This window comes from Perognathus longimembris, chromosome 7 (assembly GCF_023159225.1).
Source record: "Perognathus longimembris pacificus isolate PPM17 chromosome 7, ASM2315922v1, whole genome shotgun sequence".
In the NCBI taxonomy this organism is placed as follows: Eukaryota; Metazoa; Chordata; class Mammalia; order Rodentia; family Heteromyidae; genus Perognathus; species Perognathus longimembris.
The window spans coordinates 32268631-32295500 of NC_063167.1; the positions used below are offsets into that span (position 1 = coordinate 32268631).

Consider the following 26870-nt stretch of genomic DNA (forward strand, 5'->3'; position numbering starts at 1 on the left):
TCTATCAAGGAGCCAGTCTGTACTCAGGGTCTGGCCATGCTGCCTCTGAGAATGGCTTCTGGAAATGGAGTAGCTTGTCATGATCCATCCTCCTTCACAGATGAACAGATTAATTGGGCTGCCAATTAGGCAGCTAATAGAAGAAAGAGAAAACAAAGCCAGACCAGAGACTGTAGTGGCCCAGAGCTCCCTCCCCCAGGTGGACAGGGGGAAAGAGAGGAGGAAGGTTTAGACTCATCTTTTGTCTTGAGATCTTCCCTCATTTATTTATTCAGTAGTAGAGGAAGAGAGAAGTGGAGAAGAAGGAGTAAAAGGAAGAATGTGGGAGAGAGCAGGAGTGGGGAGGAAATTCCATTTCTGGTATGTAAGGGTCAAAAGCATTGCATGGGACAAGGAAACAGAGGAACTCAGGGAGAAGAATGAATGGAGGAGTATTTGAACCTTAATTGGTTGTTAGCTGGATGCCTTGCTTGCTAGCTTTCTCTGAGCAGTTTTTTCAACTTGACAGAAGGGTGGTACTAAATCTGGAAGATTGCTGCCTGTCAGGGAAGGAACATCTGGGCTCATCTTAGATCTCTACATAGCACCTAGGTCCCAGTTTTGGCTCAATCACTGGGTAAGCTATAGGAAGCTTCTGGGCATACTCTCTATATAATAAAGAGAAAGAGCTAAGGAAATCCTAAGGATACATCTGACACTGACCTCAAATGATTCCATTAGTTTTATTTCTTTTCCCCCAAGTGGACAAATCCTGGTCTGTTAGGTAAGGAGAGTTATCTCCTTCCTGCTGAGCACCAAAATGTGTTCCCTTGACTTCAGTCCTTGCTCTGTGCTGAACAAGTTTACCAGGTCCTTTCCTTTGGGCAGATTTAATCAGAAAGATGGGGGAAACAGAAATGGGAAGGCTGTAGACCAGAGAGGCTAGGTGAGGAAAGAAAAGTGGTGGAAGATTTGAAATTAAAGCTGAGTGGCAGGGAATCTTGCCCAGTGTGAAACTCCAGCTGGCCAGAATGAATCTCACCAGGCCAACCACAATAGAACCTTGTGTTCATTATTGTTATTTCAGGACTGGGCCCACAGCAGGTGCTTAATAAATGCCTATTGATGGATCAGTCCCAGAATTCACTGAAGCTTGACAAAGCCTGGAGTTAGTGAAATCGACAATCAGTCTACAAATACCCCTAGGCAGGGCGAGTGCTGAACATTCTAAGATGAAGCTGATGTTCCTGTCATCTCCTTATTGATAGGCCAAGGGTCTGACAGACACTGCACAGAATATGAGAAACTAGCAGGGGCTTATGACCCAATCATCTAGAGGTTAAGAAGGTCCTGGAGAATGAGCGGGCCAGATGGAAGGTGCCAAGAAGGTACCCAGGCAGGGGATTTCTTACACAGAAGCTTGGTGATGGGAAAGAAGATAGCTATTCAATTGCAGAGACATAGATAGCTTCAAGGTGAAAAGTGCAGACAGAAAGTAGACTTGCTTCCTCCTCAGGACTCATTGGCTGGGGTATATTAGCCTTGCTTCTCAGTTTCCTCATCAGTTAAAAAGGTGAGAATAATTATGGGCTGTGGGGTTACTGTGCAGATTTAAATGAGTGGATACAAACCAAGTATCTGGTACAAGATAAGTGTATACATGGGTTGTTTTGATCATTGCTCTTCCTTTGAGGAGGAGTGGGAGACAGGAATGGGAGAAGTAAGCAGGGACTTGACAGTACAGCTGAAGATACATAAAAGACTGTGAAGCCAGGGGTCACAAGGTGTGAGCTTTGGAGAGGACTCCTAATTACAGCCTGGATTGGTGCTTTGATGGAAAGAATACAGTGGTATGACATCTTGAAGGCTGGATTAGGGAGGAGGCAGGGAGTAGAAAGAGAAGAAAAAAGCAGCAAATATAAAGCAGATTGTCATCAGCAAAAAGGGACTGATGTGGTGGAGAACTTCCAAGGCTCTGGTGTGACTAAGGCCCAGAGAATCTTGAGAATGGAATATGTGCCAGGGATTTAGTGTAGTACTACCCTACTCCCTCCCTTCCTCCTCTCCCCTAAGCATCTGGCAACTGAGAAAATCATACAACCTTTGGCAAGATGGTGGAGATTATGTTTCTGGCCCTTGGCAGTGTGGGGATCTCAAAATGGGTATTAAGTCCAGAAAAATAAGGGAAATTACCTCTCCTGAACCTCTGGTTATCATTTTTATCTCCCCTGCAGGCCGTGAGTTCCAGGAAAGCACAAACTGGTTCACAGTCATTGCTACCATACTCTCAGTGCCTGACACATGGAAAACACTCAGTAGATACACATAAAATGAATAAAGTCAGACCCACAAAGGTCTCTTCATTCATTGGGTTGATATGCAATGCTACAGGCTCCATTTCACAGTCAGAGAAACAGTCAGGGTGTGACATCACTAGATGAGTGCCTCATTGGGGCCTAGATGTCATTTACCTTAATTTCTACTGGCTTCAAAGCAGTGCTTTATTGTTGTTTTTGCTGCCGCTGTTGTTATTAAAGCAAGATGGAAAGAATCAGATCATTTGCATATGTTTTGCGCAGTAATTTGCATATGCCCACATGATTTTCCCCTCTAGAGAATGCTGTGTAAGGCTTAGTGGTTTCTGTTCTCTGCTCCAAGGCAACATCATAGACTGGGAAGAGCCTGGGCTAGAAACATGACAGTCAGGACCTTTACTGGTCCCAGAATATGGTGTGCTGACAGCAGCCACTCCAGCTCCTCTCCTGTCTGTCACCAGGCACATTCTGTCCTCCGCCAAGCCCGAGGACCTTAAAGCGGGGAATCATAGAGTCTAGCTCTGAAGAACTTAAGGTTCCCAGTATAAGATTTCACTCTCCACTCCCGGTTCGGCCCATTTCTCAAAGAAAAAGAGATCTATAGCAGTAAAAGGACCCATTATACCATTATGATGAGAGGCTATTTGTGGCTGAAATGGAGAAGAAGACACATGAGTGAGGACCAGGGGTAGAAGGAAAGCCAAGTACAAGAAGGAGAAAACCTGACTGATAGGAAGCAGATAGATTAGGTTGTGTCGGCTTGGTTGTGGTGGCTGGTAGAACTAGTGGTTATGAGGTCATTGTGTGTGTGTGTGTGTGTGTGTGTGTACATACATGTGTGCTTTTCCTTCCTCCTCCTCTAACCCTCACAATGTGGTTCTGAGGAGTGAACCTCTTGAAAAAGAGGGATCTTTATGTCCACACTGTGGAGGTAGAGGGGGCATCTTGGCCCAGTCTGGGAGGCAAGACACCTGGATCCAATCTCTTGTTCCACCACTAACTTGCCAGGTGATATCCAGTGAGCCCCTTGATATTTCTGATAAAGCAGGAGTAAGAGTCTGAGACTTCCAGGGATACCTGTGGATGTACACAGGAGTGTGAGCACAGCTTAGCAGATTTCATCCCTATGGAAGTTCCTGAGCAAATAACTATGGCTTTGTGTTGCAAGTGAGGAACCAGGCTGAGAATCAATGGACTTGCTAATGTAAGCGCTCCTCAGCTAGCAGGCAGAAGTGGGTCCTCAGGCCCATCCTACTACACACCTCAGCCATACCACTACCTCCTCTCAACCTGAGCCTGGCATGCCTGGCTCTCAGTGGCATTCCATGAGTGTCGGTCTCATTATCAAGTGCTTTGCAGGTGGAATTTATGATGAGAGTGTCCCAACTGCTTCAGGAAGCTTCAGTGAATGCTAGGAGTCAGGAAGTGAGGTCTATCTCTGTTTCTGGCCAATTTCCAACATACAATCAAAACCTCCAGGTGAGGAGGGCCCAGCTAACCAAAGCAGCAAAGCAGAGTGGGGCCCACAATCTCAGAGGCTCACACCAGAGTGTGGGCTCACAGTGAGGCTTAGAAGAGCCATGCAGAGGACTGATAGCACAGTCTGTTAGTGCTGTCTCCCTGACTCCATGCTCATTGTATTTCAGGCACTATCTTAAAAATTGTATGGGTATGTGTTTGGTAACTTCTTTACAACAGTGATACAGGATTCCCACTATTTCTCTTTGGAGAAAAGGGAACTGAAGCACAGAGAGGTTCTGTGGTGCTCCTTAGGTAAGTGAAGGACCTGGGATCCCATCCTTAGCAGTCCCATCAGACCCCAGATACTGCATCACACCTGTGCTCCCCTGTCCTCTCACATTGGAGCTGCACATGAAGAGAAATGGACCTCACAGAAGCCCTAGTGAAGTGTGGAATGAAAGGAATGGCTTATAGTCTACTCTCTCCACACCAAGTCTTCAGGAAAGTCAGACTTCGTCACTGTTAATGCCGCCCTTTCAGAGCTCTGCACTGATGTGACTTTACTCCCAGCAGCAGGTGCATCAGCAGCTTGGCAGTGAGAATCATGGTCCCAGACAGATGGGGACAACCAGCCTCACATGGCTGCTTCCTGCTCAAGGTCGCTCAGCCAGCTAATGAGGAAGTGCTACAAGAACCAGGGCAATCTTGGCCATCATCCTTCCAAACCTCAGACTTGCCTATATTTCCAGGGAATGGTGGGCTCTGTCTGGGGAAAAAACCTCTAGATATGTTATTTGGGGCTTGAGGTAGCTGTCTCCATGAAAGTGTAGGTGGAGAAGTTGGGAGTAATGCCTATCTAATGCTGCCTAGAGGAAGAATAAACTGACTGTCTCAAGGGACAACTACAGAGGCAGGGAAAGAGGAAGTTGTAGGGCACAGAAGAAGACATCTTGCTTTCTTGAGCTCCTGAATCCCCACCTGAAAAATGTGCATCAGTTGTGGAGTGGTTATAACTGTGCATTCTTCCAGGTACAAACTTGGCTTTTTAGCATTCCCCATCCCTAAGTAGAACAAAGGAGCATGTACAGGCTAGCCAGGTCTGGGGTCAAAGCTCCCCTCTGACATTTGCTAGCTGCATGAGCTGCTTATTTTTTTTTAATTCAGTTTTATCAATTCAGAGCCAACACAGTCTTTGTTATGCACATGAGCCCCAGAAGATGGAGACCATAATTTCATTTAACAGATACAGAAAATGACCACTGGAGAGCCAACCTCTAGACTTTAAATAGCTCATAGTTGAGTAGGGGAGAAACAAATGCAAATCAATCCCATAACCACTCAGGGCAGTAAAAGCCTTTTATTGATGATGGTAATCTTTAGATTACCATCTTTCTGTAAGCAGAAAGCAGAGGGCTGGACAAAGTGGGCCAGGAAGGGCCACAGTGCAGGTACTTTAAATAAACCTTGGGAGATGAGAGGCAGTAGCCACATGGCAAGGAGTATGCTCAGGTCCTACTAGGCAGAGGAAACCACAGATGCAAAGGCCCTGTGGTGAAAGGTTTTGCCAGTGAGTAAACATGCAGACATCACTGCTGAGTATTTCAAATGAGCACCATGCAAAGATCCTTTTCCACGGTTATCAGAAAGAGATTCACTCAACTCCATACTCTGGTAAAACGCCATAGTGACCCTGCCCTCTGCCTACTGCCTCTGGAAGAAGTGAGCATGAGGATGTGGCTTCACAGAGACACAAATCTTAATGGCAAGACTACTGTGATTGTGTAAACAAGGACAAAGCAATTACATCCAATCGGCTAGGGGAACAGATCTGCTGCCGAGTTTAGTAACTGACAGATGGTTACAAGTAAAGGAGTAGGTGAACCCAGGAGGGACCTGGGAGAGGTTACCACAAGGACATGCTGGGAGCAATTGGAGCCCAGACATGCCTCAGAAAAGTTGCTCTGCTTTGGGACAAGTCCCTTCCTCTCTCTGTACCTCAGTCTCCTCAGCTGATACAGGTAGGGAAGCAATTGTGCCTAATCACAGCTTGGGAAGACTAGGAACAGGGAAAGTGAAACACATGTTTATCTGCACGGTGCTGGATCTCCACCTTAGATTCCCATGGGGACTGAGGTGGCATCTGTCGAGTACTTGCTGTGTGCCAGGCACAGGGCGTGGGTGATATATTTACATTCATCTCACGCCAGCTCCCTAACAGCTTTCCTAGAGAGCACTGTCATCCTGAGTTTACATGTGAGGAAACTGAAGTCCCACTGCTAGGAGGTAGTCCAACCAGTATTTGACCTCTGGGCTGTCTAATGACAGATCTCCAGAAACTTCTACAGCACCACATTGATGACTTCAAGTTGAATAACTTTCAGAGGATTTTTCCTTGCCCTTCAGCCTTATGCTATCTTGAAATTGAAATAAGGTAAATTACTTAATTTGTCAGAATTTCAGTTTGCTCACATGGGAAAAATATATTCAATATTAATTTCTGTGGCATAGAAAATTAATAAGATTAACAAAATACAGAAAGTGCCTAGAACAATGCTTGGCAAATGTAAAATGTCAGATATTTTCACCTGTCATATATTCACTAGATGAGTACAAATGAGAACATGCTGGCATGAATGTAGACAGCAAGAACTAAAGAGTGTGCAGATGGATGTTTGGGACAGAAATTTGGCAAAACTTGGCAATGTTGAAGCTGCATTTATCTCATGATCCAAGAGTTACATTCTTGGACTTTATACCCTAAGAAGGAATGTACATATGTATATGAGGTAGCATGTATAAAAGGGCACTGGCACTGAAAAAAGTATCCAATTATTCATTATTAGAAGACTTGGTGAGTAAATTGAGCTATAGACAAACATAGAATATAATACAGTGGTGAAAAGCAACTGAGTAACTATTCTTCTTGTCATGGACACTGGGAGCAAAGCAAGTCTCAATAAATGCAGAATGGTGGGATTTTCATAAAGTTCTAAATCATGGAAAATGATTATTTTTCTTAGGAATCACATTTCCTATGAGTGTTTACATGCACAGTAAAACCACGAAGAAAGATTAAAATCAAAACCACAATATTCGAGTTGATTTTTTTAAATGCCAGGGGCAAGTAGGAAACAGGACAAGCCATTTAAAAGAATTTGATAATATTCCTGTTTGTAAATAGAATGGGTACTGATGAATTAATTTTATTATTATTTCTATATTATTTATTGAGTCCATTTATATCGATGACTAGAGCTGATTAAGTACTTATTTCTTATTTTGTGTCAATTAAATATGTCATTATAAAAGTTAAAATACAGTGATAGAGCAATGTGCCTGAGAAGAGAGATGGTCTTATTTGCCTTTGGTTGTGTGGTGTCAAGCGTGCTTCCTTGCCTATGGTAGGTACTTCAAAAGTTGTTTGTTGAGTGAGTATGTAAGTGGATGAATAAATAGATGATTTGTTGTCTTTTCTTTTGCATTTTACAGCCCTTCCACTGATAGACACACTGACGTAGGGCCGGATTTCATGTCACTGTGAACTGTTGAACAAGTGAAGACAGGAAATGCAGGTAACTATAGCTTATGCTCCAGGTGGCACATAGAGAGAATTTCATTCAGTGCCACCTGCACACTTACCCATCCATCTATTCATCTATTCATCCATAGATGCCTCTAATCAATAGGCATTTATTAAAACAAGACCTGGTAGAGATCAGGAGTAACATTTTTGAAGAGGTGACTTAGATCTCTACCCAAGATAATGGCACTGCATGTAACTACACTCTCCCTGAATTCCCCACACTGCCTCAGCTGGATGTGGGAGTATTTCATATGAAACCCTCAACTCACCTTGGCACACAAAGGAAGAAGGTGTCTCCCCTGGGTGGACTCGTCCTGTGATAAATACCACTTTCTGCTCTGCCCCTTCCCGGAGATTATCTGTAAAGATAAAATGGAAGGAGATCATGATCTCGAAGGAGGGCAAGGAAAGCTGAGACTGGGAACTGATAAGTGGGAGAGAGGCAGATGAAGAATATGCTGAACGCTTTACATTTATCTCTTAAATCATTGCATTAGAACCATTAATGCCTAGCCATTACTAACTAATTAAATTATGTTCCTAGCTATTCAATATTAAAAGACTGCATTCCCTTTTCTTGGTGCTACATTGCATATTATAATAATATGTGATATTTGCAATCATCTGAGGAAGCTGTATGAGTAAAGTTGACTCCCAAAACCACTGGATGTGACCCTAGGCTATATTGTCTATCTTTCTGAGTGTCAGTATTTTAATCTATAAGCTAAGATGAGTGTAACTACTTTATAGGGTTGTTGTGATGATTAAATAAGCTTATGTATTATGTAGTACTCAGCAAATATCTAGTACATGGTAAAAATAAAAGGCAGGTGTTTCTATAATAGTAACAGTAGCAATTGCTATTTAATCAGTCCCTTTTGTGTCAGGAGGATTATCCCTACACATATTTATAATCCTCACAGCAGCATGGAATAGACATTCCTGCTATAGAGGCAGGAACTGAGACTCAGAGAAGTTATATAATTTGTTCAAGGTTACCCAGCTAATGCATGGTGGCAAGAGCTGAGATTAGAACCCAAATTCTTAAATGGTAGTGGGAAAGTAACAGGGGCCAGATTTCCTTTCATCTTTGAACAAGTAGAAAATTAAGCAAAATATATAAACATTGGACAAAAAGCATGAGAAAAGGGAAGAAAATGAATTATGCCCTATAGATATCCTGGCATTTTGCCTGGTGGTGCATTATAGAACAGGGAGTAGTATCTTGAGTAGAGCACAGGTGTCTTATTGAGCTTTAAGTTTAGCAGGTGACATTTGTGAGGAATCTCTGAATTCCAGAGAGGATAGAGCACTGTAGATAAAACATGCTCCAGATGCCTGTAAAGCATTCTTCTCAACTATTTGTTAGATTTCAAGATGTACATGCAAAGGGTGACTCTTCATTATGTAGTTTGAGTAGCCCAGGAAGCCCACATGTTGGAGCCTGGACTGCAGATATGTGGCATCACTGGGACGTGGTAGAATCTTTAGGAGATGGGGCCTATTAGGAGGAAGTTAGGATATTGGGGGCATGCTCTTGAAGGAGTTAGGACTCGTGTTCCTCCTTTCCTCTCAGGCTTCCCTCCAGCTGTCATGTGGTAAGCAATTTTCCCTATCAAACACTCCCATCATGATATGTTGTGCTTTCCCAAGCCCCAAAGCAACAGCTCCAAGTTACCATGGAGTGAAACCTCTAACACCATGAGGCCAAATAAGACTTTCCTCCTTAAAAATTGTTATCTCAGGTATTTTTGTCAGTGAAGGGCAGATACCTAGCATATTCCATGATGTCAGGAAAAAATGGCCAGGGAACTGTGAATTGCACATTTCTCAGGAGTAATAACAGGGTAAAATTTATTTGAATTCCTGTTACCAAAGCAAAAGTCTTTGTTGACCATTCAGGAAGAATAAGAACGCAGAAATGCCATAAGTTAGTGATACGTGAATACATGTTCTAATAAGGCTTCAAACAAGTGTTGAAAGAATCAATTGAATAAAGGGAATATTAACTGCTTATACTATGAAGCCCAACTCTCTTTAAAGGAAGACCACAAAATCCATATACCCAACAATGTATAATTTGCAATATCTAGCATCTAAGAAAAATGATTAGATAAACAGAAAAGTAGTAGAATGCCTCCAAATAAAGTTCTAAGCTCTAACTAGTATAATAAAGTTCAGTTATTGTCACCAAGAGTGACATTCCCTAAAAAGATAGATTGAGGAAAGGGTACACAACCATGAACAGAAGGACTGACACAGAATGGAACAGGTAACCTAAAGAAATATAGAAGGGAACACAGAAAAACAGTATGAAAGGAGCCCCTCTATGTTAGAGGATGATCTTGGGATAGGTAAAGAGTATAGAAAGAGTTAACAGGCTTTCTCGTTCTAGAATACTGGTGACATGTCATTTTGACTGTTCATTATTCCAACAGATAGAGACTAAAGTAAAAGAATATTCTACACAGCATTGTTCTAAAGGCTTGAAACTGCTTGGTCCATTTGAGTAGGGTTTGGAGTCACTACTTCCCCAGAAAAATTATGAGACTAAATACACACAAGAGCTCATCCTGTGGTCAGTCCATGCTAAGCACTGTTAGGCTCAAAGGGGGAGAGAGAAAGTCTACCACTCTGAAGCGGTCCATGGTTTAAAAAGATTTAAACACTTGAGTAGTTCCTGGACTGGATGTAAGCTAATGAATGAATGTCTATCTGTGGGTGTCTATCCAATTTCTTTCCTGGGACTCTGTATGGAGCAGGTATTCATGCATTGCTTGTTAAATTAATGAATGAAAATATTGCATAGATCATACTTCTCTTTATGGGTAGAATCTTCATCATGCTCTTGTGAGGTGGACAATGTTAACCCTGTTTTACAGGTGAGAGAACTAAGATGCACATAAGGAAGAGATGTGCCCACAGTCACACAGCTCTCCCTGTCAGTGCCCCTTTACTCCCTTACCTGTCTCCTTTTGGATCCACTAACATCATAAGATCTGCTACATTTCCATCTATAATGGACACAAGAGAGTTTACTTACTTTCATTCCTTATCACTGATGGAGATTGAGCTACTTAATGTTTATTACTTTTGCACTTAAAAATAACACAAATCACCAAACCCTTAGAAAAAATCCAGTACCTAACACTGACCCCATGCACCCCAGCAGTCCAAAAATGATAAATGGCATAACTGATGCCCTTGGTGAAGGCAAACTTTATGGATGTCTCCCCTGACCCAGTATCAACTCAATTGCATTTAACATTTCTGCTGACCACAGAGAAATGCAAAATGGGCATTCTATTTGCACACTAATTTTACTGAGCCCTTGTGTCTTCATAAAATGATAACGTGGGGCTAATAAAAATCAAGCATCTCGGGTGCTAATATAAGCAAATGTTGATGCAGGCAGGTAACAAATTGCTTTGTCATTTAGGAGGCCATAAAAGAGCATTATAATCATCTTTAGGCAAAATGGATGGATTGCCTTTGCTTAGCTTTTAGCTTTCATTTGCAAAATCAATTTAAGGTAATGTAGCAGCTCTGAGTTTGGTGTGACATGAGGCCTCTCCTACCCCCTCCTATCACCAACCATATCCCCAGATTCCATGCAAAGCTAATTAAATGTATTCTTGGTGACAGCAGCAGGGATGAAGGAAGAAGGATGCTTGAAGAAAGCTAAAGCTAGGGTAGAACCAAATGCAAACAATGTGACTAAGAGCAAACCTATAGGGTGGTAAAATGAGACAGTCCATGGAAGTTGACAAGTTCAAAGGTACAAGAGTACCCTCAAATAGAACTGAGGCAGCCACACCGTGATATTCAGTTAAACTGAAGGTGTTTAGATTCAAATGTGAATTGTGTAGCTTCCTTAACCCATGTGTACACATGTGTACACAGTCACACACACAGACACACACATAGAAGTAACCCTGTTTCACTATATTCCGTCATCATCCCTTATTTTCTCATTCATAAAATGTTTATTGAACACCTATTCTGTAGTCACGTGACAGCTATTACTATCTTTATAGAAAACCAGGGTCAAGAAAGATCATTGACTTTCCTTCATTCTCACAGAAAATGAGTGCCCTAACCAGAGTCCAAACCCAAGAAGAACCCATGTCTTAACCTCTTCTTTACATTATGAAGGACAAGAAATTTAGTTCATTAGGGTAGCCAAGAAGTTAGCACTTACTGAGTATACCTCCTGTGCTATCATTTCCTATGCATGCTCTCACTTAATTCTCACTGTAACCCAATGAAACATCTTACTATTACTATACTATTCTTAACCCTCTTTTCTTGATTAGAAAATTGAGATACAGAAACATTAAGTGACATGCATTAATTTACATAAGTAGCAAGTGTAGGAGCCAAAATTAAACCTGGATCTTCATGAATTTCTAATTTATGCTCTTAGACACTATGACATATTGTCTCTTGGAGAATAAATAGGATCCCCATGATTGGGAGCCTTCTATTTTTTCTGCTTAAAACTCTTTCTTCATCATGTCTCTGTTTTCCTTAGCACTGGGCCCAGCCTCCTTCTCCTAACTCCTCTCTCTGGCAGCTGGTGACCACACATCTGTCCAGCCTCTTCCACAAGCCCTGGCCTCAGCTGACTCCTGGCCATCTGCCAGACAGGACAAGTTCCCTTATACCTCCACGCTGAGTTCACATTTTCCTCCCTGCCTGGAACCCCATCCCGCCCCCCCCCCCCCACCAACTCCCCCATCTCCACTGTCTGCAGTCCTCTTATTCAGCCTGCTTGGAGGAATGAAGGAGAAAATTCACATTGACCCAGGACTAGTTCTAGGCTTAGCCTAGTGTTAACACATTTTATCTGATTTCATTAGCACAAAATGGGTTACCCTGAAGGTAATGGCAGAATATTATTCTTGTTGACAGTGACAATAAAGAAGAGATGGGGGCTGTGAATTACAGTAAAAAGGTAGGCCAAGGTAAAGAATTTCTTAGATATTATTTCAGGAGAAAATGTCCCCCTAGAAGAGATCCTGGTGGATTTCCTGGAGGATGTGGAGAACCAGCGGACTTATGCTGTCTATGATATCCAGCCATGCTGCCTAGAGGTTGAATCCAACAGGAAGGAAGAACTAAATGAGGGAGACCAGACAAGACACCCTTCCTAGGGCATCTTCTAGTCCCTGAGAGGGTAAAATGGAGAGCTTTCAGATTTTCCTAGGCTGGGAAGATTTGGGCCAATGACTTATCCAATGACTAGTAAAATGTGGCTAATGACTTCTAGGTGTCACACACACACATACAACCTTAAGTGAGAGACTTAATGTCTCTGCTATGTGATTTCACCCATCTTAGTAGGTACTATTTATTGAGTGACATACAAGAGTGGCCTCAGGGCCATAGATGTCTTGAGCTAGATGCTCTCTCTGCTGGTGCTGAGATAGGAGATGTGGGATTTTAGCAGGGTTCCTACCATCTCCTCACTAGATGCCAGGTGCCAGCAACACCCCTGTCCCAGTTATGGCAATCAAAACTAACTGCACACATCACTGATGTCCTATGCCTGCAGAGGCAAAATAGTCCTTTGTTTATAGAACCATTCCTTTACCAGAACTCTATTCTTCAGTGCTGGCAGCTCATGCCTGATAATCCTAACCCTTCAGGAGGTGTGATATCTGAGGGTTGAAATTAAAAGCCAGCCTAGGCTGGTGTTTTTTTTTCTTAAGACTTAACTCCAATTAGCCACAAAAAAAAAAAGGCAGACGTAGAGGTATGTATGGCTCAAGTAGTGTGAGCATGAACTTTGACCAAAGAAGCCAAATGAGAGTGCCAAACCTGAGTTCAAGCCCCAGTACCACTACAAAAGCAAACCAAAACAAAAACTAGCAAACAAATAACCACTGTTATTCAGACTGTCCTTGCCACTACCTTTCAAAAACTCTTTGGCTTCTTATGCTTTCTGTCTTTGCCCTAACTTCTCCAACGACTCCTAACTTCTCTCCATGTATTCCCAAATCATGATGTCCTACCCCTGCCCTGAACTCACAGCTTGCTGTTTGGATCCCTTACCCTAACTTGCTCACAGATCATTTGCTGCTATGGTCAAGTCAGACCGAAAGCCACAACTCAAATTTGTTCTACCCTAGTGGACCCAGCATCTACTCTCCAGTGCCTCCAAGAAATCTTGAGAAAACAATGGTGTTGGCTAAGTTTATTTTCTTTTCCAATTCATGAGCATCTCACCTTCCATTAGCCTTCCCAGGCACATACGTTAGATCTTTCAGGACCTAAAACTCCATCATGCCTCAGGATTGAGCACCAAACATTCTATCATCTGTAAGGAGGAAGAAGAGAACTAAAGATAGCTGAAAGGAGTGTTCATGACAAAGAAATGGAGAGAAAAAGGAAGCACTGATTCTTGAAGACAGGAGCCCTTCTTTTTTTTTTTTTTAAGTTGGAGCTTTGCATTTTTTTTATTCCTTATTTATTGTTGAAGTGATGTTCAGAGGGGTTACAGTTTCATACGTAAGGCAGTGGATACATTTCTTGTACTGTTTGTTACCTCCTCCCTCATTCCCCCCTCCCCCCTCCCCTTCTCCCCCCATGAGTTGTTCATTTGATTTACACCAAATGGTTTTGCAAGTATTGCTTTTGGAGTCATTTGTCTTTTTATCCTTTGTCTCTTGATTTTGATATTCCCCTTCACTTCCCTAGTTCTAATACCAGTATACACCAAAAAGGTGTGTGTCTTTCCCAGTTAATGTCCTCACAGGTCTCAAGACATATAAAAGTTGTCCGTTGGCATTAAAAAGGAAGTCTCTGACTTGCAGGAGACTCACAGAGACCATGTGCATGGCAACGCCTGTGAGGTCACTGAAAAAGAAAAGCCAGCTTCACTGTAAAGAGGATCAGTGGAGGTTCAAGGAGGACAAGTGATTTGCCACAGATTACAGAACTAGAGAGTGGTGGCGCAGATCTGGACACCAGGACAGAGCATTGAATGTCCTCACAGCCTCTGCTTGCTGCATTGAGCTCCAAGGGGCAGTGACATGTAATCTGTTGCCTGAATGGTACCCAATATACAATCTGCACATCAGAAGTGAAGGAAAGCCAAAAAGAGGAGCAGACCTGAGACACAGGTGACTCAGGCCAGTGGAGGAGCCATCACCTTGACAGTCACAGGAATAGCTCTGAGCTTTGCTCTTTTGTCAGGCTGCCCCAGCTGGCTGAGGTCTGGCACCCTAGGCCTGGGAACAGGAAGGCAGGCCAATGCTGGAGGGCTATTCCTACCACTTCCTTCCATCAAGAACTCTGGAAAGTTAATATCAGGGACCCTAGAATGCAAACCCTGGGATTAAAGCTGCTCTGATTCTCAAATAGGAGCTTTCTAGGATTGATTGCTCGAAGGGAAGCTGGTGCCAGGCAAGAGTTAAACAGAGTGGGGACAATGATATGGGTACTGCGCTCAACATGTTATGGCCACAGGTTCTAGTTATGGCAGCCTGGGGCCGGGGGGAACAGACAGAGCAGAAGTCCAAAGATAAGAGAAGGCTGAGAGTGATGAACTTTCTTTTTCCATTAAGTTCAGGTATAATTTCTAAATGCTAAACTCCTGCCAGACTTTGAGCTGGCTCCTGAAGATATAGAAAGGAAACAGAGCACCTCTCCCCGCCCCCCTCAGGAGCATGAAGGCCAGTGGCAGAAGAAGGTGAAGCCTGATTATGAACAGTATGAACTTGTGCTCTAGGATGAGCACAAAGAGAGTTCAGTCGAAGTCTTGCACTGGTATTTGACCTTCAGCCTTAGAATCTTTCATCTCCTCATCTGCACAATGAGGATAATAACAGTACCAACTTAATATCTTAATATAGTTGTGCAATGTATTGTGCAATGTAAAATAAGTAAGATAACTCCTTTAAGTCTATGTAGAGCCCAGATTCCCAGTAGTGTTCAAAACTGGCGTCTGACAGACAGAAGTGATTCGGTCCAACCTCCTGATTTTACAGGTGTTGTGCGGGGCCAATAGATTCTTCAAGGCAAGAGAGCCACAACTCTGTTTTCTTCACATGTGTATTTCCAGTGCCTCACACACAGTTGGTTCTTATGGAGTACATGCAGAGTATCTGCTCAGCTTTGATGGAATGAGTTACCAGCCAGCATTGAGTTCCCAGACTTTTCTCAATGAGTGCCAAGTGCCTGGCCTGGGTAATCCACACCTCTCAGCCACCAGGAATTCCTCACCAGGTTTAGCTGCAGGCTTATTCACAAATGCAAATTGAATTACTGAGCCCTTTTGCAACAAGGACAACAAAAACAGTTTCCCCAGGAAAAGAGGGCCAGGAGAGGTGAAAGCTGGGATGAAAAGTCCAAGACAATCCGTTCTAATCAAACTCGATAAATATGTAAATTAAAGCTGCTAAACAGTTGGCTTTTACAAATGACTTCTCCGTAATGCATTTTTCCACAGTAAAAGGCTAAGAGTTCAGTCTGCTTGTTTAGTCTCAGTAAGAGCCCTCCCCTCTCCCAGCAATGTGGGAGTACAGGGCATGCACTAGACTGTTCCCAGCAGAACAGGGAAGGAATCCTTCTTTACTAGATTCCTGGCACAGCTGCCATCAGCCTTGCAAGGGAAGCAGACTTCTTGAATGGAAAAGGCAGGTAAAGGCCAGATTCAGCAAGACTCCAACATTTTCTGTCATTCCAGGGGCCAGAGCAATGTGTCGAGAAACATCAATTCAATCCCTCCAACAGTTTTATTGGCATCTGAGATTCTTTTCATGAATTCAAAGCCTTGCAGTTTTCTCTTCCCTCCCTGGTAGCCTGGAGGGGTTTAGAAAAGATCCAGTCCTTCACCCACAATGCCACTTTGGCAGCCCTCCCCACCCCCTATGCCTTCAGTCACCTCATTTCCCACCTGCCTCCCCCCCCCCACCCTTATGCCTTCCTTCATTCATCTCATTTTCCACCTGTCGAAAAAGCTTGTTGGAGTCCCATCAGCTCCAGGCCTCTGTCCTAGGCAGGCACAAATGGGTGGTGACACTGCCAATTCTCTGCACGAGACAATTGTCTTTGTTAAACCCCAAATCTGGAGGAGATGGCTATGTGTGGGTAATGGACCAGATTAATTGCTATGGGATTGAAGATGTGCCGGTGGATTTGAACCCAGCAGTCAGGAGACAGGTGGCAGAAGAGAAACAGGTTTTGAGTGGTATGGATATGCCACACCATGGTGAGAACTGTTCTGGGGCTGGACACATGGCCCAGGGTTATCCACGTACAGGCATTCGTGCTGGCATGTGAACTCAGTTTTTCCAACTATCTTTGGAGACCAATCTTTCTCCAGCACTCCCAGGAGGAAATATTCATTCTCCCCTCTATACTAAATAAAAGAGATGTTATTCTGGGTGGCCATGTGTCCAGGCCCCTAAGTCATCTGCTTTTGACTCGAGCTCCTATAAACACCTGAGTTTTGACTCAGAAGTTATTAGAATGAAGGTGCAAGTAGAGATTCAAGTTTCACAATTTCAGTCTTGGAAAGACACCATTAACACAGCTTCCCCAAGCAGAGAAGCAATCTACGGGAGAGCTCCCAATGCATCAGGAAGAGTTTGGGATGGCAGGGAATCACAGAGCCCTGGCTCTGAGCTGAAGACCTGCCCTGACAGCTGCTGGAATTTAGATTTGAAATGTGTTCTCTCTGTCCTATTGAGATCTTCATTGACTTGTATAAAAATACTACTTTCAATCTCAAATCCCCACTGGCATCTTTATATAAGCACTGAAAATGCTACTGGGCTTTGGAGATTTCATTTAACGAAGGAAAAGTATTTCTATTAAAGAGTGTAATTTTTTCTTTCTCGCTGTCTCTCAACACAACATCTTCCAAGAAGCTGAATTGTTCTGGGCTGCAAGAAAATGAACCAACCCACGCCTTGTGCATGAGATGTTGAGGCAGACTAAGGAAAGAAACAGGAAAGGGAAGAAGGGGTTAGGAAAGAGAGAAAGAAAGTGCTGGGAATAGGCTCCACACACCCAGGTTACAGAGCACTTTGATGTTCATCTGTTGTTCCTGTCTCCACCTCAGTTTCTCCCCTATTATGGGCTACATGAGCACCTCCAGCCTCTATGTCCTGTGGTAGAGTGCCTCCTTTTTAAGTGTAAAGCCTCAAGTTAAATCTCCAGTGCCACAAGGAGAGAGGGGGACAAGAAAGAAAGGAAAAGAAAGATGAAAGAAAGAATGAAAGAGAGAGAAAGAAAAAGAAAGAAAAAGAGAGAAAGAAAGAAAGAAAGAAAGAAAGAAAGAAAGAAAGAAAGAAAGAAAGCAAAGAAAGAAAGAGGGGAGGGAAGGAAAAAGGGAGGGAGGGAGGGAAGGAGGAAGGAAAAAGGAAAGAGAGAGAGAAAGAAAAGAACATTGTGTTTGTAGCTACTATGGGATTGAAGCAGGGGTTGCCATATGCACATGCTGACTATATATTTACAGAATTATAAGTAAATAATACTATACAGAATACAGAATTATAAATATATCCTCCAAAATATAGCCAAAGGTGAGTGATGTGCTGGAGAAGATAGGACCAAGGAATGAGAAAAGAGAGATGATTTGGGGTAAGTAAATTGTCTTAGGCCATTCAGCTGGTTGGAAGTAACGAGAGTAGCCAGTGTGTGTGTGTGTGTGTGTGTGTGTGTACATGTGTAGGGGAAGAGTGGGTATGCCTAATGTCCATTGCTGGCTCTGTCATTTACTAGCTATATTGTAATCCAATCAACCTTTGGGTATCTCAGTTTCCTCAGCAGCAAAATGGGAAAAACAAGACCATTCTTCTTACTGGTGCTGTGAAAATAAACCACAGTAACAGTGCTTATCCTGTATTAAAACCTCAATTAACAATGGCTATTACTATTCATTCAACACACATTTCTTGGCTTTCCCTCCCCCTCAGGAAGTCTCCCTCCCCCTACAAGAGTCACTCTGCTCTGCTCCCTGCTCTCTTCCCTACAAGAATTGCCCAGCAGTAGAATAGTAATTTGCTTCTCTTTTGGTCCTGCCTTTCCCCTCTGGTGACTCTGAGCTTTTGGGGGGCAGAAGCCCTGTCTTGCTCATCTCTTCCTGGCATTCATTTCCTTTGTCTGAGACAGAGAAGGGCATTTTGACATGGTTGTTTTGATGTGAGAGCTTTGAAATAGCTGCATTTAAATGTAAAATTGCTTTTGAAAATTACCAGGTACTCTGTGAAGCAGACCCCACACCCACTGAATGTCTGATTCCCGCTGTCCTTCATTCCCTGGGCCCCTCACTGCCCCTGCCTCCTGAATCCCCAGTCTGACCTGGATCCCATTCTCTTCCCCCTCCCCCCCCCACCCTGTCTCCCCTGCATGATGGGTGCCGGGCAATCTGGAACAAGAAAAAATAGTCTGAAATGTGTCTTCTGTTCATTGTTTGGTAAGGGTATTTTTTTTAAGCTGAAAGTATAATGGTTTGTTTTCTCAGCTGTGTCAAAATGTCCCCATATCAAAAATAGCTGTGTTGGAGCAGCTGTATCGGTGTGGCTGAAACAAAAAGACTATGTCAACATGATATGAACTCTGCAGAAGAAGCCACCTGCACACAGCAGACCTCAATAACGGACTTTAAACATACACCATCGTTAGTGGATTCATAAGCCATCAACTACACGTAAAATCAACTCTCCCTGCAGCAATTACTTTTGGTTCCAGTGAGAAGGAGTCACAGCCTTGAGGATCAGAGAAGTTAAGGATGCTGATATCACACAGTCTCACAGAACAATAACCATGAGAGCTGAGTATGGTCTACCAGGATGAGTATGAACTCTGGTCTAATATGTTCCCATTTTATAATTGGGTCTCCAAGAGGGAAAGTAACTAGACCAAGGTCTTGCGGTGAACTGTTTCTTATATGTTTAAGTAAAAAGCAGGCTTTTGGTTTTCTTATATTTTCTTTTTGTGTCACTACTGAGGTTTGAACTGGGGGCTTGGGCACTATCCCTTAGCTTTTTTTGTTCAAGGTTAGTGTTCTACAACTTGCTCCACAGCTCTACTTCTGGCTTGTTTCTTTTTCTTTTCTTTTTTGGTAGTTCTTTTTAAAAAGTCTCACAGGTTTCCTTCCTAAGCGCTCTCAAAACCAAAATTCTCAAACCTCAGCCTCCTAATTAGCTAGGATTATAGGAATGAGCAACCAGTACTTGGCTTGTCATTGGTTCTTAAATAACCTCTCCTTGTGCCACAAATTATGGGTTATATCATTATCACTGGGATTCAGGGTTCAAATACCATAGAATATAACAGACACACGACAGGCTACTAAAGCTCTAGATATGCTACTCAGACATTGGCCAGGTAGCCCCCTGGACTTTGCTCAGCCTAGGCAAGATCTCTGGCTAGCCCAAGTTTATGTGAAAGAAGGGAAGGTTACCACAGATGTGGGGACAGATATAAAGAACTGACAATTTGCATCCATTTCCATATTTCCATAATTGATATCCCTGTTGCTGGCTAAAGAAATAAAACCCCCGTCAACCTGAGCTAGAAAATTATACTTCCCTACTGTCTTTTTTTTTTTTTTTGGCCAGTCCTGGGCCTTGGACTCAGGGCCTGAGAACTGTCCCTGGCTTCTTCCCGCTCAAGGCTAGCACTCTGCCACTTGAGCCACAGCGCCGCTTCTGGCCGTTTTCTGTATATGTGGTGCTGGGGAATCGAACCTAGGGCCTCGTGTATATGAGGCAGGCACTCTTGCCACTAGGCTATATCCCCAGCCCTTCCCTACTGTCTTAATGGCTCCACAACCTGGATTGTGTGCAGTTTCCTTGAATAAAATAAATTATAAAAACTTAATTTACAAGAACATGTTCCTAGAGGGTATCTTTACAGAGCTCCTAGGACATAACTCCTAGGATAAACTTGAACTCTTTATGCAAATTCTGTCTTGCACTGTCCCTGGGGTACGTAGAGGAGAAGTTGGACATGCCTGGGTTTGAAGCTGCGGCTTAGGGAAATTGCTAAACACAATTTCATCCCTCTGAGGTTAGGTTGGGAAAGACTTGAAAGCTGTGGGTGGTCCATAGAGGGAGCCTTCAATATGACTGATTCCTGAAGCCTTCAATCCACCTCCAACCTTTAGGCAGGTTTCATCTAGGAAGGCTAGCGCCGGAAAGTACGATCATGTGCTTGTGAGAAGGTTTAGACACAGGCTCTGGGCCCAAGTCTTAGAAAGTGCGACCCTGGGCAAGGTACTCCCCCTCTCCATGCTTCAGTCTTCTCCCCTATAAAATGGGTCATAGCAGATGGACTCAGGGATGTGCAGGGGGTTAATGAGTTGGTGTTTATAAGGCCTATAGCATAGCTCCTGACACTTAGTATGTCTCATCCTATTAATAGCTCCCTTTTAGGTGCTTGGGGGACTTAGAGAGGGGATGCTCATCTCAAAGCTTTCTCCCTTGTCAGCCCATCATCATTTTAAAAATGAAGTCCTACCAGGAATACTCACACCTGCAATCCCAGCTACTTAGGAGGCTGAGGCTGAAGATCAAGATTTGACAATAACCTGGGCAGGAAAGCCCATAAAACTCTTACCTCTAACCACCAAAAGGCCAGAAGTAGAGCTGTGGCCCAAAAGGGTAAGGGACAGTGCCCAGGTCCTGAGTTTAAGAACTAGCAGTTGTACCCCTCCTCCCCCAAAATGAGAAATGGAATATTGGGGACTGTTACTGGACATTTTTCTCTTGGTGTGTGAGGAAAACATATTCTATTTTCTCAACTCTGATACACGTAATAATGCTAAGACCCCAACAGCCCAGGTCACTACCCCATAAGGTTCTGATACAGTGTTCTAGGGAAGGCTGCAAGCAAATGATTCATCCAGCAAGAACCACATCAAGTGTGACCTAGAACCAGCTAGCTCTCCACTCCCATGTCAGGTTTCATCATCAGTGGTAGAAAGGAGCAGGGTGAGCTGCCCCCTCAGCCCCCTTCAGCTCTCATTCAGGGACTCAAGAGCCCAGGGAGAGACCCCACTGTTCCCAACAAGGGAGGAGAGTGGGGGCAAGTAGACAAGGAAACAAGTGCACACTAATAGATAATTTCTTGAAGAGAGTCTCTTCCTGGGAAGAGGACAAGAAGTACTACTAAGATAATAGAGGTACATTGTCCCCAGGGAACTCACTAAGTGTAGAGCAAACAGATTGACTTTTTAAGGGAAATATAAACCATGGCCCTGAGAAGAAGAATGGCATTTTTCAAAGTATAAAGGAAGAGGGTTAACACATTTGCCATAAAAAGAAAAAGAAAAAAAACAACAACTCATGAACTCCAGATGGCAGATCCCCACTCTATTCTAGATACCAGGGGATGAGAAACAGGGAGACTCCGTCCTGGTAGCCATCCTGAGAACCTATGTTCTGACCCTGTCCTATGGGCAGGTGAGAGTGTGTGCCTGGCCCCAGACCCCATAGTTGCTGGGCAGTTATACCAGGGCAGGATCCCTGGGTGGCCTGACTCCCAAACATTGAGCTCTTTCTCTTCCAGCTTACTGTCCCTAGCTCATACTGTGTCCTCAAAACCTCAAACACCCAGGTCTAGCAACGACCCAAAGAGGGCTGGGACAATTCAGACATATAGTAGCTACATTATCAGTCTAAGGAGAGGCCATAGTTCATTGAGGATTCTGGGAGTGATTGGATGGACAGCCCTTGTAATTTCTAGGACAAAAGAGCACATTTGGAACGGTAGTCCATAAGCACACAGAGTGGGAACAGTAAAGCCATGTGGACAGACTAGGCCCTCCAGGGACCCCGCTCCAGGCTGTCTGACACCATGAACACATCAGGAGTCAGCAGTGCTTGTTTAGCAGCACAACTTGTGTGCCTCAGGGGTTCTGAAAGGCACTGACAGGCCCACCTGTCTCTGTCAGGGAGAAGGCAGTCGGTAGCACCAGGATGGCCTGGCCTGCAAACACAACCAGCACTGCAGAGACAGGCCACAAGGCAAGGCAAATGCCCCAAGTGGCCACAGCAGTCCCTACTGTTCTCTCACTCTCCACTTCTCCTGCCCAGTGCCTGTCATCCAGCTGCCCTGGCTCTGCAGCCAGCAGCTGGTGAGGGTAGTTGGGGATCACACTAGGACCCAAACTGCCCCTTCCTCCCCAACTCCCATCTCTTCACTCTAGCAATCTGGTTAAAAAAAAATTAGAGCAGATTCGTTTTGAAGACACAGAGGTTAGGAAGAGGATTCCCAGCAGTCTGAAGAGTGAAGCAAAGACAGTGCTGTTTCTGAATAAGTGGAGATACTCCCATGTTGGGTGTGTTGGGGGTATCCCTTAGACATCCTGTCTCAGATGAGAACCTCCCAAGACCCAGGCTCTCACCTAGCTCATGGCTGAGCCCTGACTTCACCCGCCAGTGGACTAGGCTGACCCAGGGCTGGAGAGAGCTTCCTTTGTTCTTATCGGCTACCCAACTCCATTTGGGCACATAGTAGGTACTCAGCTGCTAATACGTGACTAGCCAGTATCCCTCAAAATCCAAGATTGGCTTTTTAATGGAGCTAGTGTAGCAATAACAGGGTGTCTTCCCATCTTCCAGCCAGCCCCTTTTCTCCCGTTCCCGCTTTCCCTGCAGTGTCCTCTCAAAGCCCTTCTCTTTAATGCCAAGTGGAGGAGTTCCAGACAGCTATTTGCATTTTCAATTCTAGAAATCATTAATATTTTAAAACTGCCAGCCCCATGGTTTATTAACACACTTACATCTCCTACTTGCTATGGTTAGGGGGAAACTTTCTGTTGGAGGACTATTCCAACGAGGGTTAATCCTCCAGCTTTGGTTCAAATTGTTCTTTCAACCTCTGGCTTTTGAACCGCAAAGTCCAGTGGACGGTGAGGATTCAGAGAGATGTCTGCCTTGACACAGGAAAGCAGAGGGGATGGGGCAGAGGGAGGCCCGGGTCCAGGCAGAAGTATCAAGACAAGTCTCAGGGAAGGGCCTCTGAGCAGAGAGAATAGCAGAAAACTGAAAGGACAATGTCCCTTGTGAGGACTTCTCTTGGGAAAAGACTGTGGTTAGAATTAAGTGTTTTGTGATCAGACAGGCCTGGATTCAAGTCTCAGCTATGACACTGTTAGCTATGTAAAAATCATGACTAATGTTCTCTGAGCTTCTTCTTTTTTCCCCCAAGGGGCTAAGATTACAGCTCTGAGCCACCAGTGCCTGGATAAGAATGTTTTTCTTATTGGAGCCTATGAAATGCAGGCTGGCCACGAGCAGGTCCCTGACTCTTGTTGCACTCAGGGTAACCTGACTGGGCTAAGGTGATGGGACCTGTTCAGCCTTGGTAGGGCCAATGTGGATGCAACCTGACTGGACAGCTACAGCTCTAGTCCTACCCCTTCCATCCCTCCTACCCCTCCCTTCTACCTCCCCTCTGAGCTCACCAGTGTGGGCACATCCTTTTCATTCTCACCACCCTCCTAGGAGTGTCCCACCTCACTTCACAGATCAAGAACTAAAACTCAGAGAGCTTAAGTCCCTTGCTTTTCCTCACACAGCTTGCCAGTGGATGAGTTAGGATTTTATCCTGAAGCACAGAGTGATGGGATGCCGTGCTCTTGTGTTCTTCACTCGAGGTGTTGTGGGATACATGAGAGGTGTGTCCACTGTGCTGCTCTGATGCCTTCCAAAGCCCAGTGTGATAGTCCCTGATCCAAATCCTGAACTCTCCAGCCAGAGTACCTTGGGCATTGTGGCTCAGGGCACTGTGTCACTATTGGTCCCCAGTGGGCCACAGCCATCCTATGCCCTTATTCTGTCCTCAAGCAGAGGGACTGAGTCCTGTTTCTTTCTGTGTAATGCAGCCAGTCCCCGCAGTTCTGGGCACACTGTAAGTCAGTGGTTGCTAAGTGGAATTGTGAGCAAGCAAAAACAACCAGATCAATTCTTAGAAGAAAATGTTTTCCAAAGGTCTTAGTCCAGGCACATCAATATAAAAGTGACATGACTCTAATTTGCTTTCAGATTCAGACTGGGAAGGTAAACTTTGACCCTGTCAAAAAAAAATGAGAACAAATTCAATTGAGACTCAAAGTCATTTCCCTTGTTCTAAGGCTCTAGATTTCTAATTACTGTGTGGTATGATTTGGAGGGCTGTGAGAGGATCAGGAAGATTGTGTGTGTTTCTTTGCAAACTGAGCAGAGATTAGGCTATAGCATTTTTGTTTATTTGTGCTTTTTAATTTTTTTCTGGTATTCTGTTTCTCAGGATTTAGTTCTACAGATGAGAGCAATCCAAGATGATCAGAAAAAAGTTAGAAGTTGACCTTGAACAAAAAAATGAACACACACACACACACACACACACAATGTATACTATCATCACTCAAGAAGTGATTCACTCCCAAGAAGTGAGAAAACCCAGAGTTTTCAGTGACAGGCTGAACAGTAACAACCACCTTGCAGGCAGGCAACTGGGAGAAGCCCCCAGGAGCTGGTGCTAAGACTTAACTCAGAGTCTCTACAAGGTAGGGCCAGGTTTTGGGCAACCAAGCCTCTCCCACTGATGTGGGAGACAGACAGAGTGACAGAGACTCAGCAAGGGGCAATCACAGCGATTTCCCAGCCAGGAAAGGAAACAGGTTTTGAATAGAGGCAAGAATGCAAACTAGCAGAAGTCTTTCCAGAGTTAGCTACCACCCTACATGGGCAACAAGGACTGGGGTGATTCCAGGGAAGTCTATGCCTGCACGAGTGTCAGTCACCTAGTGTCCCTTAATGTCACCGGGTCCTGGGTGCCACTCTAGACATACAGAGCTTGGCATTTAAGGAAAGAGCTTAGTAATCTGTACTTACAGAACTCAAGTCTTGGGCTTTTTTTTTTTTATTTCTGTACTGGTACTGATGCCTTACAATTCTGGGCCTTACACTTTCAATGGGATTTTCAATCAATTGAGCCATAGATCCACATCTGGCTTTTTGTTGGTCAGTTGGAGATTTTATCTCAAATCTCAAGAACTTTCCCCAGCTGGCTTTGAGCCATAATCCTCAGATTTTGGTTCAAATCTCTGAGCCACTGGTACCTGGCTAAGGGGTGTTTTTTTTTTTTGGAGCCTCTAGGATGCAGGCTAGCAGTGAGCCTGCCTAGCCCTCACTGCATTTCTGATTCCATAGTTGTAAACAGAGGCCCGGAATCCGTGCCTCTGGGGATAGACTGTACTTGGGGAAGAAGTGAGTTGATTGTGTTCTGTGGGTAGACAGGAGTGTTCAGTGTGTGTGAATCCCCCTTGGAATTATGGGGAAGCCACTGTCCTCCTGATCAGTTGCCTCAAAGGTGTGTAAAGTCCTTCTTCCCACTCATGGGTTTCAGACTCACAGACACTAAAATCCCCTCCCCCCACCATGCTCCTGCCCACCCAGGGGGATTGTCAAGGAGGGAAAGGGGTCTTCTCTATCTGTATAGCTGGATTCCAGTTTTCAGTGACCCCAGGCTGTCAGTCCACAGGCTTTCCCAGGGATGCTCTGCTAGGAAAAGCCAAGATGGAGCTTACCTCTGAAGACTTCATGCAGTCTGGCTGATGAGAGATCCTTCCAGATTTCCACCCCTCCTCCCTGGCTCCTGCCAAGCCTCTTCTCAATCCTCAGACAGTACGCCCAGCCCAAGACAAGACTACTCAGCTCAGAAGAGAGTTTAATGCAGCACCAAACCCCTACCAAGCTCATGCAAAGCGGCCAAGAGATAGGGTCGAGGAAGTATGGACGGTCACCAGGCCTGCATGGCTGTATTTGGAGATAAAATCCTTGAAGAGGAAATGGGACCTCTGGGGTGGTATTCATCCAGTATGACTAGAGTCTTTATGAGAAGAGGAGATGCCACACAGACACTTTAAAAAAAGGGCGGGGGGAATGACGAGGGCCAGAGCTAGCCAGAGCAGCTTATTGCTGTAATCCTAGCTGTTCAGGAGGCTCAGATCTGAGGCTTGAGGTCTGAAGCCAGCCCAAGCTGGAAAGTACTTAGGAATGTACTTCAGACTCTCCTCTCTACATAACTAGAAAAATGCTAGAAGTGGAGCTGTGGCTCAAGTGGTAAAGTGCTAGCCTTGAATGAAAATGCTAAGGGACAGTGCTTAGGCCCTGAGTTCAAGCTCTACTAACAGAACACAGACACACACACAGACACAGACACAGACACACACAGACACACACAGACACACACACACACACACACACACACACACACACACACACACACTTGACTAGGTCAAGACAGAAGATGGCCATCCTCATGTGAAAGACAGAGATCTCAAAAGAAGCAAAGCTGCCCACACTTTGATTTCAAACTTCCAGCTTCCACAAGTGTGAGGAAATCAATTTCTGGTGAAAGTATCCGGGCTGTGTATTTGTCGTGACAACCCAAATGAATGCAGGGGGACTGAGCTAAATTTTAATTTTACTAAAAAGGCCTTGGTGCCAGGATAGCTCCCCAGCGCTTTGACTTTGACCTTGGGAAAGGCTTCCGTTTTCTTATCCATAAAAGGAGAGAAACATTTC

At 44.3% G+C, this 26870-nt stretch overlaps 1 protein-coding gene across 1 annotated transcript in view; it reads right to left on the bottom strand.

The window, feature by feature from the left end:
* Agbl4 (AGBL carboxypeptidase 4) overlaps window positions 1–26870 on the bottom strand; it is a 1006503-nt gene that overhangs the window by 127799 nt on the left and 851834 nt on the right. Inside the window, exon 7 of the mRNA XM_048351274.1 lies at window positions 7608–7697. Within this exon, the coding sequence (XP_048207231.1) occupies window positions 7608–7697 (90 nt within the window). The remainder of the gene's footprint in view (window positions 1–7607; window positions 7698–26870) is intronic.